The sequence below is a fragment of the Aquarana catesbeiana genome, linkage group LG02, assembly GCF_042186555.1.
Source record: "Aquarana catesbeiana isolate 2022-GZ linkage group LG02, ASM4218655v1, whole genome shotgun sequence".
In the NCBI taxonomy this organism is placed as follows: domain Eukaryota; kingdom Metazoa; phylum Chordata; class Amphibia; order Anura; family Ranidae; genus Aquarana; species Aquarana catesbeiana.
Window position 1 is genome coordinate 392,715,948 of NC_133325.1, and position 20,256 is coordinate 392,736,203.

At 43.2% G+C, this 20,256-nt stretch overlaps 1 protein-coding gene across 2 annotated transcripts in view; it reads right to left on the minus strand.

The window, feature by feature from the left end:
• Window positions 1–20,256, minus strand: part of AP2B1 (adaptor related protein complex 2 subunit beta 1) — a 187,396-nt gene that overhangs the window by 53,627 nt on the left and 113,513 nt on the right. For both annotated transcript variants that reach the window (XM_073615227.1, XM_073615226.1), the window contains one exon: window positions 10,974–11,015. In XM_073615227.1, coding sequence (XP_073471328.1) covers window positions 10,974–11,015 — 42 coding nt within the window. The remainder of the gene's footprint in view (window positions 1–10,973; window positions 11,016–20,256) is intronic.

Consider the following 20,256-nt stretch of genomic DNA (forward strand, 5'->3'; position numbering starts at 1 on the left):
TGCCAGTGACTTTTTATGTACATATTTATTTGGGGACTTTCACTTCTCTTTGGTTTTATTTATATGGACTTCACCCTATCCCCACTCCATTCTTTGCGGTATTCCACTACACCTGGTTTACAGATTTGAGGCGTCTGTGATGCTCACATATCATATTTTTTATGCGCTACATTTTTTATAGATTTTATAATGGTAATTGAACAAGAAAATTGTATCATGTACAGTATCTCACAAAAGTGAGTACACCCCTCACATTTTTGTAAATATTTTATTATATCTTTTCATGTGACAACACTGAAGATATGACACTTTGCTACAATGTAAAGTAGTGAGTGTACACCTTGTATAACAGTGTAAAAATGTGCTGTCCCCTCAAAATAACTCAACACACAGCCATTAATGTCTAAATCGCTGGCAACAAAAGTGAGTACACCCCTAAGACCCCTTTCACACTGGGGCGGTTTGCAGGCGTTATTGCGCTAAAAATAGTGCCTGCAAACCGCCCCTAAACAGCCTCCGCTGTTTGTTCAGTGTGAAAGCCCGAGGGCTTTCACACTGAAGCGGTGCGCTGGCAGGAGAAGAAAAAATCTCCTGTCAGCCGCATCTTTGGAGCGGTGAAGGAGCGGTGTATTCACCGCTCCTAAACCACTAATGCCCATTGAAATCAATGGGACAGCGCGGCTATACCGCGGCAATAGCCACGCTATACGAGTGGTTTTAACCCTTTTTCGGCCGCCAGCGGGGGGTTAAAACCGCACCGCTAGCAGCCGAATACCGCGGTAAAAGAGCGCTTAATATAGCGCTGTTTTACCGCCGACGCCCCCTACCGCCCCAGTGTGAAAGGGGCCTAAGTGAAAATGTCCAAATTGAGCCCAATTAGCCATTTTCCCTCCCTGGTGTCATGTGACTTATTAGTGTTACAAGGTCTCAGGTGTGAATGGGGAACAGGTGTGTTAAATTTGGTGTTATCGCTCTCACTCTGGAAAGCATCCTTTAGCATCCTCTGCAACAAAATGTAACAGATGCAGCAGCTGATTAATAATTATAAAACCTCTCTCAGATTCACTCTGAACATGGACACAAACACCCAGGTATTTCTTCAGAATAACAAAAGGTAGGAATCTGCAACAAAGTTTGTTAAAATCACTACAGTGTACATAGATCACCCAGAGGGGAATGTTTTTCTCAACAAAAGCTGAGTTAGGGCACTTTTTACGCTGGCAGCGCCCAGGTGTCAGTGGTAAAGCACCGCTAATTTTAGCGGCGCTTCACCGTTGTTTTTGCTTTTAACCCCGCTAACGGAATAAAAAGGGTTAAAAGCGCCCGCAAAGTGCCGCTTTAGCGGCGCTACCCATTAATTTCAATGGGCAGGGGTGCTTTAGGAGTGGTGTATACACCGCTCCTACAGCGCCTCAAAGATGCTGCTTGCAGTACTTTTTTTAGCATCCTGCCAGTGCACCGCTTCAGTGTGAAAGCACTCGGGCTTTCACATTGGAGTGAAAGGAGAGGCGCTTTGCAGGCGCTATTTTTAGCGATATAGCGCCTGTAAAGCACCTCAGTGTGAAAGGGGTCTAAGGCTTTAAATTATTAAAATTATAAACTAAAATGTTTTTCTACATGTTTTGTTTTTAATTCCTACATGCTGGCCTAGGTCAGGATGATGTCACAGCCCACTTGCATGGGCAGACATGCTGCACTTCTCTGCCAGAGACTGATGCCATGTGTCTGCACATGTGTGGCATCTCAAAAACTAGTTCCTGGAATATGTGACATAGCATTCAAGAAGTGGTTTGTGAGAAACTGTGCATGCACAGACACGCTGTGGGGGATCTGCAAAACTACTTGTAGAGACTCTGCAGCATGTTTACACATGTTCTGGGATCCAGCACATGTGCACACTCTACTGGACCTAGCAGATACTCATGGGTTGTCTGCGCATGCATCATATCTCCAGGAAAAATCGCGGTGCTGAAGAACAAGGGCTTTAATCAAGACAATACAATACAACTGGTGCACATTTTTTAAAGTGGTTGTAACCCTTAAGAAAGAGAGATCCTGTTGCTTTGAAGCAGATTAAACAGAAGAGTGCTCTCCTCCTCCTTTCCTGCCTGTCAGCTCCTGTGAGCCACCCTCTCCTCCCTTCCTGCTGCTACAGTGAGGGGGAAAAAAGTATTTGATCCCCTGCTGATTTTGTACATTTGTCCACTAAGGTCGGGTTCACACCTATGCGAATTAAATGCGGGTTTCCCCGCATCTAATTCGCATAGCAGGAGAATGTGAATGGCTCCCTATGGAGCCGGTTCACATATCTCCGTTGCGGCTGTGGAGCGCACTGCACAGAAACGCTGTGCGTCTTTGGCTCCATTTCAGGGCCGAATTGAGGCAAAAGATTCTGCCCTGATTCTTCCTGAAACGGAGAACAGGGAAGGACAGCGTTGCTGTGCAATCTGCGGACGGTTTAGGTGTGAACCGAGCTTGACAGAAGAAACAAAAGAAATGATCAGTCTATTATTTTAATGGTAGGTTTACTTTAACAGTGAGAGACAGAACAACAAAAACATCCAGGAAAAACGCATTTCAAAAAAGTTATAAATTGATTTGCATTTAATGAGTGAAATAAGTATTTGATCCCCTATCAATCAGCAAGATTTCTGGCTCCCAGGTGTCTTCCATATAGGTAATGAGCTGAGATTATGAGCACTCGCTTAAAGGAGTGCTTCTAATCTCAGCTCGTTACCTGTATAAAAGATACCTGTCCACGGAAGCAATCAATCAATCAGATTCCAATCTCTTCGCCATGGCCAAGACCAAAGAGCTGTCCAAGGATGTCAGGGACAAGATTGTAGACCTATACAAGGCTGGAATGGGCTACAAGACCATCGCCAAGCAGCTTGGTGAGAGGGTGACAACAGATGGTGTGATTATTCGCAAATGGAAAAAACACAAAATAACTGTCAATCTCCCTCGGTCTGGGGCTCCATGCAAGATCTTACCTCGTGGAGTTTCAATTATCATGAGAATACTGAGAAATCAGTCCAGAACTTCACTGGATAATATCGTCAATGAACAATTGATAACACACTACGCTGTGAAGGACTGAAATCCTGCAGCGCCCACAAGGTCCCCCTGTTTAAGAAAGCACATGTACAGGCCCGTGTGAAGTTTGCCAATGAACATCTGAATGATTTAGAGGAGAACTAGGTGAAAGTGTTGTGGTCAGATGAGACCAAAAATCAAGCTCTTTGGCATCAACTTAACTCGCCATGTTTGGAGGAGGAGGAATGCTTCCTATGACCTCAAGAACACCATCCCCACCGTCAAACATGGAGGTGGAAACATTATGCTTTGGGGGTGTTTTTCTGCTAAGGGGACAGAACAACTTCACAGCATCAAAGGGATGATGGACAGGGCCATGTACTGTCACATCTTGGGTGAGAACCTCCTTCCCTCAGCCAGGGCATTGAAAATGGGTCGTGGATGGGTATTCCAGCATGACAATGACCCAAAACACACAGCGAAGACAACAAAGGAGTGGCTCAAAAAAAAAGCACATTTACCACTTCCTGCCCGGCCTATAGCAAAATGACGGCTGGGCGGTGGTTCAGTTATCCTGACTGGGCGTCATATGACGACCAGCAGGATAACAGCCGCCGCGTGCCCGGGAGGGCGCACATCATGGCAATCGGTGGTGTGGTATGTCAGTCTGAAACACTGCTACACCGATCTAGGTAAAGAGCCTCTGATGGAGGCTCTTTACCACGTGATCAACCGTGTCCAATCCTGGCTGATCACTATGTAAACAGAAAGAGCCGTTGATCGGCTTTTCCTCACTCGTGTCTGATAGACGCGAGTCGAGGAGAGCAGATCGGCAGCTCTCCTGACGGGGGGGGGGTGGTGTGTGTGTGTGTCTGTGCCGATTGTTTATCAGCGCAGCCCCCCCACGAATGCCCACACTGGACAACCAGGGAAGCCTCCAGGACCACCAGGGAAGCCCCCAGCATGTGGATGGCCAGGTATGTACCCCATGATCATCCACATATAAAAAAATATGCCAATCACTGCCCACAAATGGGCACTGACTGGCAACATTATGGATCAGTACAGACAAGTGATGCCCAGCAATGCCACCCATCAGTGCCCAGCCATGCCCACCTATCAGTGACCATCAGTGCCACCCATAAGTACCCATCAGTCCCGCCTATGAGTGCCCATCAGTGCCGCATAGCAGTGCCCATTAGTGCCACCTCATTGGTGTCACCTTATCAGTGCCCGTCAGCCATAGCAGTGCCCATCATTGAAGAAGAAAACATACTTATTTACAAAAAATGTTAACAGAAACAAAAGAAAAACTTTTTATTTTCTAAATTTTCGGTCTTTTTTATTTGTTGCGCAAAAAATTGTGGGAACAAAATGATAAAAAATTTGTTTTGGTACAGTGTAGCATGACCGCGCAATTGTCATTCAAATTGCGACAGCGCTGAAAGCTGAAAATTGGCTTGGGCAGGAAGGTGTATAAGTGCCTGGTATTGAAGTGGTTAAGGTCCTGGAGTGGCCTAGCCCGTGTCCAGACCTTAATCACATGGAAAATATGTGGAGGGAGTTGAAGGTTCAAGTTACCAAATGTCAGCCTCAAAACCTGACTTGGAGAGGATCTGCAAAAAGGAGTGGGACAAAATCCCTCCTGAGATGTGTGCAAACCTGGTGGCCAACTACAAGAAATGTCTGACCTCTGTGATAGCAAACAAGGGTTTTGCCACCAAGTACTAAGTCATGTTTTGCAAAGGGGTCAAATACTTATTTCACTCATAAAAATGCAAATCAATTTATAACTTTTTTGAAATGTGTTTTTCTGGATATTTTTGTTGTTATTCTGTCTCTCACTGTTAAAATAAACCTACCATTAAAATTATAGACTGATCATTTCTTTGTAAGGGGGCAAACATACAAAATCAGCAGAGGATCAAATACTTTTTTCCCTCACTATATTAGTAGCTGGCAGTAAATTGAAATAAATATTAATGCCAGACCCTCTATTTACAAGACAGACATGACACACTGTGTACCTGTTTGTGTAAAACGATGCCTGTAATTACCTTATCTCGGATCTGTTCTAGCCAGTCACCTGACCTTCGGCCGCTCTCCTCCTCTGATCTAAGGGCTACAGCTGGAGGGGCTGAGCGGACAGCACAGCGGTCACGCGACCTCCCCGGCTGAAGTCAGAGGAGGATCTCGGCCCCTCCCGTTGTAGCCCTTAGATCGTAAGAGAAGACGGGCAGGAGGTCACATAACTGGCCAAAAAGGATCTGAGATAAGGTAATTACAGGCACCATTTAACACAAACAGGTACACAGGGGGGTTTATTTATTAAAGGCAAATCCACTTTGCATTCCAACTGCACTTGAAAGTGCAGTCGCTGTAGATTTGAGGGGGACATGCAAAGAAAATAAAAAACAACATTTTTGCTTGTACATGATCAGAAGATAAAATCAGCAGAGCTTCCCCTCAGATCTAAAGCGACTGCACATGTAGTGCAAAGTGGATTTGCCTTTGGTAAATCAACCCCAGTGTGTTATGTCTTGATAAAACTTAAACCCCTATTTTTTTCTTGATCATATCAGCTTTGAAAATGCTCACACAAAGTTTCCAACTTACTGGAAAGATTTCTATATGATTGGGTTACTCTTCCTTTCTTCTTAATGAAAAGAGGGAAGGAAGTTAGCTGCAGAGAAGAGTTAAAGCTTCTGTCAGATTCTTACAGCTCTCTGTGTCCCAAAAAAGAAAATATTTTTCTCACTTGAAAAATTAAGTTGTGTCTTGTGAGCTACTATGATTACATACAAGATTCAAATTAAAAAAATAAAAGTTTTAGTGTACTAATATAATCAGACTTCTATCTGAATATCACACCGTGATCAATACTCAATAGGATAATCAAATCACAAAAAATACATACTCAGAATTAAAATAAGTCTCTCAAAAGTTATTGTGTTCTTTTTCACCAAACGTGCTCCTGTAATTGTTTGACCACCACCAGTTGTGGTCTCACCTGGTCTCCACGACCTTACATGCTATGTAGGGTCAAGTAAGGCTTGCAGCCCCCTCTGTGGACATATATTATCTCCTTAGTTTCTCTAACCACTTTCCCTGGTGGTAATGCCTCCTTCTGTGCTCTGGCAATGATCCAATATCTCAGACGAATAATTAGGATACTGTCCCCTTAAGGCACTCTCCAACCTCTCAGCAGTATATAGGACAAGAAATACTACATAGCACTTTATCTTTTTACTCATTTATTCACTCTCGCCACAATTTGCAGAATAACACTCGATGCTAAACTGCACCAAAGTAAACCAGCATATGCAGAAATTACTCTCCAGTTAAACAGTTGTGGCTCTATGCTAGTTATTGATATTCCATTTTATCCATGCGTGATGACATCATCCAGTAAGCCTCACTCCTACGCGTTTTGTCACGTGACTTCCATAGGGGGAACCCTGTGCTGATATGTGTAGGTGCAGGGGTTACTGGATAACATCGTCACGCATGGGTAAAGCAGAAAATTGGTAAAAAGTTTAGGAGAGCCACAGCTGTTTAACTGGAGAGCAATTTCTGCAAATGCTGGTTAGCATCATTCTAATGCGAGTACTATTCTGCTAATTGTGGAGAGAGTGAATAAATGTTTAAAAGGATAAAAAAGCTGTGTAGTATTTTTTGTCTCATCTACTGCTGAGCTGTTGGAGACAGCTGAAGAGTGCCTTAAAAGGGACAGTATCCAAATTATCGGGTGGAGATAGTAGATCATTACCAGAGCACAGAAGGAGGCATTACCACCAGGAAAAAAGTTTTTCGAGACTATGGAGATAATATATTGTCTACAGAGGGAGACGCAAGCCTTATTTGACCCTACATAGCATGTAAGATCATGGAGTCCAGGTAAGAGCACAACTGGTGGTGGTCACACAGTTGAAGGAGCACATTTGGTGAAAAACAAGCACAACGCAAGATATTTTGAGAGACTTTATTTCAACTATGAATATGTAATTTTTGTAATTTGATTATCCTAAGTATTGATCACAGTGTGATATTCAGAGAGGTTCTGGCCTTAAAATATAGCCAAAACTTTTTTTTTTAGGTTTGGATAGAGTGGAGATGGATTAGAACACCAGTTTTTATTGACGTCTTTCCGCCCGTTAGGGAGATTCACCCTCTCTCTATTTATCCTGTTTACCATTATCAACGAAAGTGAAAGTAAAAGTAAAAGAAAATCACAAATTTTGAGTTGTCCCCAGAAAAGTAATAGAGGAGAAATCTTCCAATGGGGTTCTCCTAGGAGTTCCTTTCATTTGCAGGGATTTCCTCTTGCTTCCTGTTAGGCTATAGGACAGGAAGTAAAGGTAAATCTCTGGGACACAGTTGGTGAAAAAAAATCTGATGGGTTATAACTATCCCTTGCTCTATCCGAAATGAAAAAAAAAGTTTTGCCTTTAGTTCTACTTTAATACACTTGCTGAAAAAATATATATATATTGCACAGAAAACTTACACAGAATGTAAAACCTGTCAGAGAAAGATACAATTTTTAATTAGTTATGGAAAAGAGGAAGTGCTTGAAAGAAAAAATCTGTTGTTTACAACTACTGCCAATTTTAATAAAAAATACATGTGAAAGTTGCTTGCATCTTTGATTACTGTGGGTAGCAGTCATAAGTGTTTAAATCTAGACACCCAATTGACATGTTTTCAGAGACTTTTGCAATCTATTCACCATTTATCAGGCACCGCTGCAGCCCGGTTGACATCACTTAGTAGTAGGATATTAACCCCTATCTGACAGCTGCCTTATTTCCAACACTAAATCGCCTATGCTTTAAAAAGAAAAAAGAAAAAATCAAGAGTGTATTATGTTTAAACCACAGGGACAATTTGGGGTTGATTTGCAATCAAAGGAGTCATGTATTCAAAAGTACTAGCATTTAAGCCATGCATTGTCATGCTTCATACTGAACCTTAATGACTTCTGTAGACAGGCTAGAAAACTGCATGTCAAACAGATGTCTATGACTGGTGCACTTCATGACCATCCACAATCAAACATGCACACACGATCGCTACAAAATGTTAAGGAAGTTCCCCATGGAGAAACTGATTGAGGGCAGTTTTTGCTGCATGGCTCAAACAAAAAGACATTTTATTTTTCCAAGAACTCCCATGTAGTTAAGACATAAATTATTAAGGGATTACAATGCCTACGTCCACATGGTTTAGCCAATATTTACAAGACATTTTATTCAAAAACAACCCAATAGAAAAAAGTAAAAACAAGAAAGCCATAGATGACCATTATATAGTTTGTACATCATCATCGCAAATGGGGCTAAAGACAGAAAGCAGAAAGAGAAAAGTATGGAACCTTTGCAAATTTTATTACTGTATGTGTTGCATTTAGAGAACTTTCTTCACTCCTTATCTTTGCTTTAAAAGACAGGAACAGAGTTAGTACAAGGCAATATCATAGTGTGTCTGCAAAATTAGAATCACTGTATTTCACAGGTCAAGTTTCAGTATGACAAGTAGAGATTTCCATTCATTCTGGAAATCATCTAGAAGGAACAACTCCACTCTACCTAACTCAAAGAAAGCAGTTATCTTGAGAAAATATGCAACTTCATGGGACAACTTCACAACATAAGTCAGGCGAGCAGCCAGCATCTTCTGTCCATCCCCATTCTAGCCCTGTATTCTATCGCTGTGGTGTACTCTGCTCTCCCACCAACCCCCAAAAAAGCCATTGCATCCTTCAGCAGCTCCTGAAACCCATACTTGGAGTGGTATAGCTCAATCTCTAGGTCCTTCTTGGTCTCCATTTGAGGAGGCAGTAATTACCATCAGGCAAGTATCACATGCACGCTGTCAGTTATTAAAAATCTTTCGTCACAGATGTCCACAGAGTAGAGAAGGGAGGCAGCTTTGCAGCATATAAAACCAAAGAATGGCCTGAGCCATTCTGCACAGAGCGGTTTGGACCCCCTACAGACATTTATCATTTACTATGATGACCTGGATTTATGCAGTCTTGTATTGAGGGACAATTACTAAAATGATGAGGGCCTGGTCAATACACTTTACAGTCAGGTCCATACATATTGGGACATCAACACAATTCTAATCTTTTTGGCTCTATACACCACCACAATGGATTTGTAATGAAACAAACAAGATGTGCTTTAACTGCAGACCAGTTACATTGGCAGCCATATATGCCCACGCCATGACACTACCACCACCATGCTTCACTGATGAGGTGGTATGCTTTGGATCATGAGCAGTTCCTTTCCTTCTCCATACTCTTCTCTTCCCATCACTCTGGTACAAGTTGATCTAGGTCTCATCTGTCCATAGGATGTTGTTCTAGAACTGTGAAGGCTTTTTTAGATGTTGTTTGGCAAACTCTAATCTGGCCTTCCTGTTTTTGAGGCTCACCAATGGTTTACATCTTGTGGTGAACCCTCTGTATTCACTCTGGTGAAGTCTTCTCTTGATTGTTGACTTTGACACACATACACCTACCTCCTGGAGAGTGTTCTTGATCTGGCCAACTGTTGTGAAGGGTGTTTTCTTCACCAGGGAAAGAATTCTTCGGTCATCCACCGCAGTTGTTTTCCATGGTCTTCCGGGTCTTTTGGTGTTGAGCTCAAAAGGTGCATTCTTTCTTTTTAAGGATGTTCCAAACAGTCGATTTGGCCACGCCTAATGTTTTTGCTATCTCTCTGATGGGTTTGTTTTGTTTTTCCAGCCTAACGATGGCTTGCTTCACTGATAGTGACAGCTCTTTGGATCTCATATTGAGAGTTGACAGCAACAGATTCCAAATGCAAATAGCACACTTGAAATGAAGTCTGGACCTTTTATCTGCTCCTTGTAAATGGGATAATGAGGGAATAACACACACACCTGGCCGTGGAACAGCTGAGCAGCCAATTGTCCCATTACTTTTGGTCCCTTAAAAAATGTGAGGCACATATAATTCCTACACCGTTCACCTGATTTGGATGTAAATATCCTCAAATTAAAGCTGAAAGTCTGCAGTTAAAGCACATCTTGTTCGTTTCATTTCAAATCCATTCTGGTGGTGTATGGAGCCAAAAAGATTAGAATTGTGTCAATGTCCCAATATTTATGGACCTGACTGTATGTATTGGACTATTTGCTTAGCCTCCTGCCTCCTAGGCAGTTTTGGTTAATTAACACCTTGAGTGAAATGTTTTTGTACCAGTCTTGTAATTCACACTTTTTCCACACTGCACAGGTTGTCGGGTGGGACATTTATTGGCCAATGAGCACAAGGAAGCTGCCAAAGTATTGGCATCACCCAAATGGCTCTACAGTGTGGCAGAGGTATGTGAATCACAAGCTGTGTTAAACAAAAAAATCCTTAAGTTGGCTATAGACGGTTCGAATCTCAGCCGGTTCCTGCTGAACCGGCTGAGATACAAACCATGTATGGGCAGGCTGAATGCATCCAAATTGATCAACTCGAGTACAACAAGCCTGCCAGATTTCACATGCCATTATCGCAAACGGCTGCTATTGCCTCTAGAAATAATTACTGTGCTCTCCAGGTGGAGATAGCTTTCACTGCCACCAACCCCCCCTACCATCTTCACCAGGAGATGGCTCGGTGTGAGGGATTCCGCTATCAACATCATCTGTGTTGATAGGGGAATCGAGCAAATTTCTTTCCTTCAACCCGTGGATGTTCCATCTAATGCCAGCCTTAGGCAGGTAAAACCGTTCCATTTATACATTTTTACTTTACAGTTGTTGCTCCACATTAATGATTGGTATGGACTAGCTGTAAGACATTTCAGCTGTCCATGGGTTTATGAAATCAGACAGTATAAAATAAACCTGAATATTTACAAATCACTCGATCTGAAAAAAAAAAGTAATTAAGAGTATTATAAGTATCTTACCGCGGGACTTCCTCCAATGCCGCCCCCAAGGTCGCTTCCCAACTGGAAGAGAAAAAGTAAAATAGTTCAGTAAAACTAAGCAAAAGAGATGGAATAGGGATGGGCTAGCTTAAAAATGGGTAAGGAAATATCATGTTGCACGTTTTTGACAATAGTACACAAATCCGTATGTAAGTCTTACATCTAAATGTTAATTGAAAGGTTCTTTAACATGCATTTTTTTCCTAAAAAGTAGCTATGGACCGCTGACAAAAGAAAAAAAAAACAATAACAAAGAATAGATATAAAACAAAAAAGGACCCCTAACAGATTATTTACTATAATGACAAGTCAAGGCCTCCCTTAAAAGCAGGACTCTTGTCTCTCTTGTGCTTGGAGGATCAACTATCTATATGTAGTGATATAGTAGTACATAATTATCAATTACATCAGTATAAACAAGATTACATATAGCAGTTTAAATCGAATTATTGTAGACCTGGCAAGTGATAAAAAAGGAGAGGTTTGTGAGAGGGGGAACACCTCTGCTCTGTTAAATTGTGCGTCTCTGCAAAACATACACATTTCCAATGTTCTGTCTCTTACAAACATTCTGCAGATACTGTACAGAAAAACACCTGCTGGTCCTGCCAGATATCCAGTGAACTCCTGACTTCCTGTTTAAGCTGACAACACTCTGCTGCATTGAAATACCAAGCAGTTTTATCAGACTTCTCCCATGTTGGACTACAGCAGACCTCCTTCTCATGTTGTGGGGATGAGGAAGGGGAAAAGTGGTTATGTAGTCCAGCAGAAAAGAATAAGGCTAAAAAAGTTGGTTTGGATTACATTGCTGCCGAGTCACTGTGTTGTTAGCTCAAACAGAAAATTAACAGCACACTGAATTCCAGGCAGATTAATAGGTATTTTTCTGTACGTTCAGAATTTTTTATATAAAAACAAGGGGACATGTGCAAGTATTGTATTGTAAAGATGCAAAGATACACTGAATAGTTTTTTTTTTTCTTTGGACCAGGCACACCCTTTAAGGAGAGATCTAAATCAAATCATCTCTCTCTTCAGTGCCTGCTACAATCAATTAGAGATGTACCATTTTCTAGTTATTATTTTCTCTCTATCTTCCAAAACTGTTAAATCAAGCAGAAAACGACACTAATAACATGTTGGCCATATGTGTTTATACTTTTTTACTGAAATGATAGACGGCAGTTATCATAGTCCCTGAGGAAAGGCTTAAGGCAAAGTGAGTACCAGACAGAAGGTAGTGGGGACTGGCAGATAAGAAGGGCATATAGCACTGATAAGTATGAAAAATAATGAAGAAATTTAAATGTACTACGAGATACTGCCTGTAAATGGATAAAATTACAAAAAAGAAAAGCGTTCATGCTTGGAAATGGATAAGCTCTTGTTACAAGTGATAAGTATATAATTGTAACCCAAGCTTTTTTGTAATTTTGCGTTAATGAAACGACCTTTCAAGTTTTATTTTGCACAGAACTATCCCAGAAGTGCTTAGCCCCAATAGCTTTGTATTAAGAATAAAGTCTGAAATGAAAGCCATGAATCTTGCCTGATAACATTTTTTTTACAGAGTAACTACATCTACCTTAACCCAAATACTAGTAATAATTCTAAACTCAAATATATATTAAAAATATATAAGCAAGATGACCGAAGCACTGTGCTTACTAGGCATTTGAAAAACCTCTGCTTGGCAGCTTACCCTGCTGAGATGTGAGGAAGTGATATAAAGCCAAACAGTTTTCTGCATTCAATGGTTTTCTCCAAGCCCTTAGCACATTAAATCACTAGTTAAAAGTGCACAGTTATTGACAAAGGGTTGCTCCGCAATGCTGAAGAGTTATGGCACTTTAAATTGTTTTCATTTAGAGAAGCTGCAAAAGGAACCGTACATCTTCTTGTATGTATGCAAGCGGAAGCTGGTTTCATTGTGATAAGAAAACCTGACTTTGTAGAAACAGTGCCATATTCTTATGGAGATTTCCATATGGCACAAAAGGAAAAAAATATACTGTATTTGATGTTAGGAAAAAAGAAGATAAGTGAGGACCAACGAGATGAAACCAATCTTGTTGTGAACAAAAGAATGCAATGTAAGTGATCCACTAGTAACAGTGTACTATTTTTGATGGGGGTAAGTGTAAAATCACTTCATTGCTTATAATCTGTTGTCTCAAGAACATCCAAGCTTGTAAATATACAAGCCAAGAATTCAAAATCCTAGCCATCTGAATCTCCCAGTGGTCTTATCATACACACTCCTAATGCAGTCTAATTATGCACACACTCCTGATTTTTTTGGATCATCATCCACACTACTCAGACTAAGAAACATAGACCTGAGGGAGAGAGGCTGCACATCACAGAATGAGTGGCACGAGTCTGCAGTCCTACAAAGCCCTGCTCTTTCCAGCAGTAAGGGATTACAAGAAAATTATAAAAAATTTAGTTGGAGAATATCTTGGACATCATTAGGACCTCTATGAATTATCTGGTGTGTAGCTGCATTTTAAAAACAACTTTCCAATATAACAACCAATTAAAAGCTTATATTTTTCTAAACATTGTAAAGAGACTCGGTCACCTGCCCATTGAGGGCAAAGTGATGGTGCCTCCTGATAGCGCATTCCCTCCAGCAAGGTATACTCACTGGTCCTCATTCCCTACCTGCTACAGCAATTGCCCTTAACGCCCTCTCCGCACCAAGGTATAGTCACTGATCTTGACCCAAAAAAAGACCAAATTTTGGGGCCCTCAGGTAGGGAGGTAAAGTTCAACTAGACTGCTATGAGTGCAGGTAGGGACAGGGAGCTCGTCCTAGCTCCAAACTGCAGCGATATCAAAGGAAAAGATCCATAACCCACACATCATAAAGCTGACCCATGTGCATGAAGTGAGATGAAAGGCATCTTTATGATTAACCACTTCAGCCTCAGAAGGATTTACCCCCTAATGACCCACTGTATCATTTTTGTACCCAAACAAAATGTCCTTATTTCCCACAAATAGAGCTTTCTTTTGGTGGTATTTGATCACCTCTGCGGTTTTTATTTTTTGCGCTATAAATAAAAAAAGACCGACAATTTAAAAAAAAACAAAAAAAAAAACAAGATTTTTTACAAATACATATCCAAAATAAATATACATAAAAAAAACTAATTTATTGATCAGTTTAGGAAAATATGTATTCTGCTACAGTGTATATTGATTGGTTTGCGCAAACGTTATAGCGTCTACAAAATAGGGCAAAGATTTAGGGACTTTTTTTTTTTAATTGTTTTTACTAGTGATGGCGGCAATCTGCAATTTTTAGCAGACTGCGACATTGCGGCGGACAAATCTGACCCCAAGTGACACTTTTTGGTGACCAGTGATACAAATACAGTGATCGGTGCTATAAAAATGCACAAATCTCTGTATAAATGGCACTGGCAGGGAAGGGGTTAACACATCAAAGGGTTAAAGTGTAGGTTCACCTTTACAGAAAAAATCTGTAAGGTGAACTTACACAGGTCCCCCTCCTGATGGGGTACGTTTAGGAGATTAAACTCTGGGGATTTCTACGCCCCAGAACCGTGAGGCGGCTATACCATGGCTCAGAATGAGAGATTGTGGCACTGCAGGTCAGCGGGACTGGAGGGAGGGGGGGTTGGGGTCCTGTGTAAGTTCACCCTTTAAGTTTTCCCTAGGGAGGTGTTTTCTAACTGTCAGGGGGATGGACTGACAGTAGAGAGAAATCGCTGTTCCTGATCACTAGGAACAGCTGATCCCTCTCTCCTCCCCTGTCAGAATGGGGATCTGCCTCATCACCGTGATCGTGCACGCACGCCTCCACTGTATCTAATGCACGGACCGACGTACAGGTATGTTGGTTCTCACAGCTGGGCTGCTCTGCCACAGTATATGTGTGGCGGGCGGTCCAGAAGTGGTTAAGATCCAAGGGGTGAAGCGAAACACGTTGGAGACATGGCCTGGCTGGAGTCCAGGCTGAGGCTGCCATTCCTCTTACTTCATGCACATGGGTCTGCTTCATCATATGTGCTTTATGGATCTTTTCCTTGGACATATTCACTGATCCTCACTTTCTCCCTACTGCAGTAGTCTACCCTAAACCCCCTTCACCAAGGTATACTCATGGATCCTCGCTCCCACTCAGTATGTGCCAGTGTCCATGTCTTACTTAGATGGATGATGTCTGTGACAGACCTAGTCGGGAAAGAGACTTTTGGAGGGGACTGTATGCTAGCCTCTTGCCGATCGATCGGGGGCCCTTGCATTTGGGGGAACGGTGCTCTTTGTGAGCTGTATGCCTGGGGACCCTTGAGGTGGTATTACTGTGGATTCGGGTCCTGGTCCCCCAGGACACACAGATTCTGGGGACCCTGGATTTGCCATATTGGAATAGTGGCTGATTCATAATGCTGGGACAGATACTGTTAGGAGATGCTGATGTAAATTCCAACACCTGTCTGTCTATTGTCTGCTAAAATGTGTATTGTAAATAAGTCTACTATGGGATCTAAGAGTCATTAGATCCCCATTGTTATTTGTGTTAATTAACTCTGCTATTGTGTGAAGAAGAGTCTATGTTAATTGTGATAATGTTGATTGGATTTTCTGAACTACAAGATGGCCAGTCTGGCCTAATGGTCATGTCTGAGTCATCTAGGCTGTCTAAAGGGATTAGTTAATTAGCTCGTGTTAATTAGGTTACAGCTGTATTGTTAGAGTAATATGAGCAGGAGGTCTGCACCTCCACTTTTAGAGTATAAAAGCCTGTATTTTGCAATAAAAGAGATTCCTGTTTGAACTTACATACAGCCTGCCTGGTGTTTGTTCTGATCTATCACAACTGGACTAGAATGGCACAGAGCTGTAGTTCTAGTCCCAGAGCATCGGATGACCAAACAATCAGATGTTGTGATCTGCAGTCTGATTCTATAGCAGCAGAGGAGTGTCAGGAGAGTGGAACTGAGCGAGCAAGGGGCTCGTTACATTGGTGGCAGCGGTGGGATTTGCTCTCCAGTTACTGGGACACTCCAAACCAGCCTGCAGGAGAGCCACGCTGAAAGACTTACTTGAGAGCCGTGGAGGGAATGGTGGGATCGTGCTTCCTTGCCGTGAACACATCCAAACTATCACCCAGATCCAAGGTAGCAGGATAGCAGGAGAGGAGAGATACCAGCCACCATGGATGAGGAATTCAGAAGGAGGTTGCCAGAGAAGGAGATACAGCACAGAGGACCAGTATCAGAGCAGGTCCTGCTAGGATGGTTTGATTCTATCCGCTGTGAACTCTGGAAGGAAGCACTAGCCCGTGAGCAGCGACACCAGGGAAAAGCTCTCCCCTCCATCCATGTAAGGTACTGGTCGCAGTATGAAGTGCGAATGCTGTTTTTGGGGGAACAGCCGAACCAGGAGTGGACAGCAGAGTTAAGCAGGCTGATCCGGGCAGAAATGCGGTTGGACGAGAGCTACAGAGCCCTCCAGTGGTATGTAGCCCAAGTGTGCCCATGGACAGCGGATGACAGCCCCACGGAAAGCTTTGACTACGATGGCCTGGGATTGTTATACTGGAGGCTGTCCAGGGACCCTGACTTTGGAAGTGATCGGGAGTGGCGTTTGGAGGAAATAATGGAGCACAGAGAGCGGAGACTGAATGTCTCAGAAGTGCACTGGGCACTGGAAGATTTGGAGTTTCTGGCCATTCAGGAATGGGAGTTGGAGATCGCCTACAAACAGCTGTTAGACTATGCTCAGCAGCAGGGTGGTGCTCCCTTTGCCTGGGACTATCATGAAATACCAGTTGACAACTCTGAAATCCTGGCCGAAGAGTTGACAATGTGGTAGAGTAACGGTGTGCTTTGCCAACCTGCACCCGCAGCTATGGAGGCGGAGGTCTTATGGCGGATGCAGCAAATGCTGACGGACCTTGATGAACCTGTTTCTGCATTGGGTGATCTTGGATGGAGGAATGTGCCTGTCCAGCAGAATGCCAGAGAATCGGCAGTGGAAAATCTGAAGATTGCCGTCCCCAAACCTGAAGTGCTGACAACAGGGCAGAGCTCTGCTAACCTCTGCCCAGCACTGATAGCATCTTCTGGGTTCCACGGAGAGGAGATGCTGAACCTTTATCCCCAGACACCAGTTGCAGAGACAGGGGATTTGATAGACTTTTCTGCTGAGGAAGAACAACCTGGTGAGCCTCCAGCAGAAGAAGAGCTGTTATTAGGGCCAAACTTTACTGTGCTCTGCCCAGCACTGATAGTATCTTCTGGGTTCCAGGGACAGGAGATGGTGAACCTTTATCCCCAGACACCAGTTGCAGAGACAGGGGATTTGATAGACTTTTCTGCTGAGGAAGAACAACCTGGTGAGCCTCCAGCAGCAGAGGAGCTGTTATTAGGGCCAAACTTCATTATGCTCTGCCCAGCACCAACAGAAGTATCTGTGAAGTCACAAGAAACTTCCCCAGCTGAAGCGCTGGCAACCGGACAGAGGGTCCAAGATCTCTGCCCTACACCTGCGGCGGTTCCGGAGGCTCGGGGTGAGAAGGAGGTGGTCACTTCCCAGCAGCAGATCAGGATACAGGGGGAGAAGGGAGAGGAGGTGTTCGTCGTCCCTCCCCAACAGTTAGCCGGAGCAGATGGTGTGGGGTTTCCAGCAGAAGGGCTGGCAACAGGGCCGAGTACTGCTGGACTCTGCCCTCAACTAACAGAGGATGGATGTCCTGTGAAGGTGGATGGGACTTCAGTCTCCACCTGTATACCCCAGGGATGCTGGGCAGTCGGCACAGATCCCCAACAGCATGACGGAGTGAGCCCAGACACCCTGTCTTCTCTCCAGCGGCAGAAAGGACTCCAGGGAGAAGGGCCAGTCCAGGCCTCTCCCCAGCGGCAGATATCTTCTCTGAGAGAGGCAGAGGTTGGCTGGGTGAGTAATGCTTTGTTTGGAACAATTTGTTTGGGGTACTGTGTGGGTACAGGCATTAGAGGACTGGAACTACTGACTAACTTCGGAGTCAACCCGTCTGGGGTCTCCTCCTGTGTTAGTCTCCTGCCGAAAGGGGAGAAATGTGACAGACCTAGTCGGGAAAGAGACTTTTGGAGGGGACTGTATGCTAGCCTCTTGCCGATCGATCGGGGGCCCTTGCATTTGGGGGAACGGTGCTCTTTGTGAGCTGTATGCCTGGGGACCCTTGAGGTGGTATTACTGTGGATTCGTGTCCTGGTCCCCCAGGACACACAGACTCTGGGGACCCTGGATTTGCCATATTGGAATAGTGGCTGATTCATAATGCTGGGACAGATACTGTTAGGAGATGCTGATGTAAATTCCAACACCTGTCTGTCTATTGTCTGCTAAAATGTGTATTGTAAATAAGTCTACTATGGGATCTAAGAGTCATTAGATCCCCATTGTTATTTGTGTTAATTAACTCTGCTATTGTGTGAAGAAGAGTCTATGTTGATTGTGATAATGTTGATTGGATTTTCTGAACTACAAGACGGCCAGTCTGGCCTAACGGTCATGTCTGAGTCATCTAGGCTGTCTAAAGGGATTAGTTAATTAGCTCATGTTAATTAGGTTAATTAGGTTACAACTGTATTGTTAGAGTAATATGAGCAGGAGGTCTGCACCTCCACTTTTAGCGTATAAAAGCCTGTATTTTGCAATAAAAGAGATTCCTGTTTGAACTTACATACAGCCTGCCTGGTGTTTGTTCTGAGCTATCACAACTGGACTAGAACGGCACAGAGCTGTAGTTCTAGTCCCAGAGCATCGGATGACCGAACAATCAGATGTTGTGATCTGCAGTCTGATTCTATAGCAGCAGAGGAGTGTCGGGAGAGTGGAACTGAGCGAGCAAGGGGCTCGTTACAATATCACTGTCCCAAATGTTTAATCGTAAATGAACACAACGTCCGATTTTCATTTAAGGTGTACAGTAATCATATGGAAATAATCGAATAGAAAAAAAATGCGCATTCTCAGAAGCATAGAACAACCCTACACTTCCTCTTCTACTACACTAGTACATAGTTATGCTTGCCCTTGTTGGCCGAGAATTTTCGTACAAGTCAATACCATTCCAACTACATCACGATATGCACTTTTGTGGAAAATCGAACGATCAGTTGTCCCATTTTCTCAAAGCGTGTACTAGGCTTTACTTGGATGGATGACGTCACTGCCCTCCACAAATACACACCCTAACATGCCATCCTCACCAAGGTATACTCACTGATCCTCACTTCAGCAGTCCACCAGAAACCCTCCCTTACTAATGTATAATAAATGAGCCCTGCCCCCTGTTCTGCTGCAGCAAAGTAAGCTTCAGTGTTTGAGCCCTACTTGCATGGATGACATCACTTCCCCCCACGTGACCACGTTTGGGCCTGGCAATCGGTTTCTTAAGTCTGAGCATTATCACATGGGGTGGTCATATGCTCTCCCATACTTAGAAACCCCCTCTTAGAGCTCAGATGGTGTGTGGAGGCAGTAAGGGAGGGTGGACTGGGCTATCAGGAAGCACAATCACTTTAACCTAAATGGGTAAGTAACAGTGTGTCTTTTCAAAGGTGGCTTAACATTACAGATACAGCTACAATTTAAGAAAGTATATAACATATCTAAAGCCAAAACATTTTATTGTTTTGGAAAAACTGTGCAATGGTGAAAATGATTGTAAAGGCAAAAGGTTTTTTTTTAATCTTAATTTTTCCTCAGTTTAGGCCGATATGTAATCTTCTACATATTTTTGGTAAAATAAAAATCGCAATAAGCGTATATTGATTGGTTTGGGCAAAAGTTATAGCGTCTACAAAATAGGGGATTTATGTCATTTTTATTACTTTTTTTTTTATTAGTAATGGCGGCAATCTGCGATTTTTATTGGGACTGCGACATTGCGGCGGACAAATCGGACAGTTTTTTGGGACCACTGACATTTATACAGCAATCAGAGCTATAAACAGCCACTGATTACTGTATAAATGTCACTGGCAGGGAAGGGGTTAACATTAGGGTGCGATCAAGAGGTTAAATGTGTTCCCTCAGCGTGTTCTAACTGCAGGGGGGGGGTGGGACTGCCTGGCGGAGGAGGCTAATCAGTGTTCCTATATACTAGGAATACGCGATCTGTCTCCTCTCCCCTGTCAGAACGTGTGTTTACACACAGATCCTTGTTCTGGCTCTGTCAGGAGCGATCGCGTGTGCCCGACAGACATCGCGGCCGCCGAGCACGTGCATCAGCTCC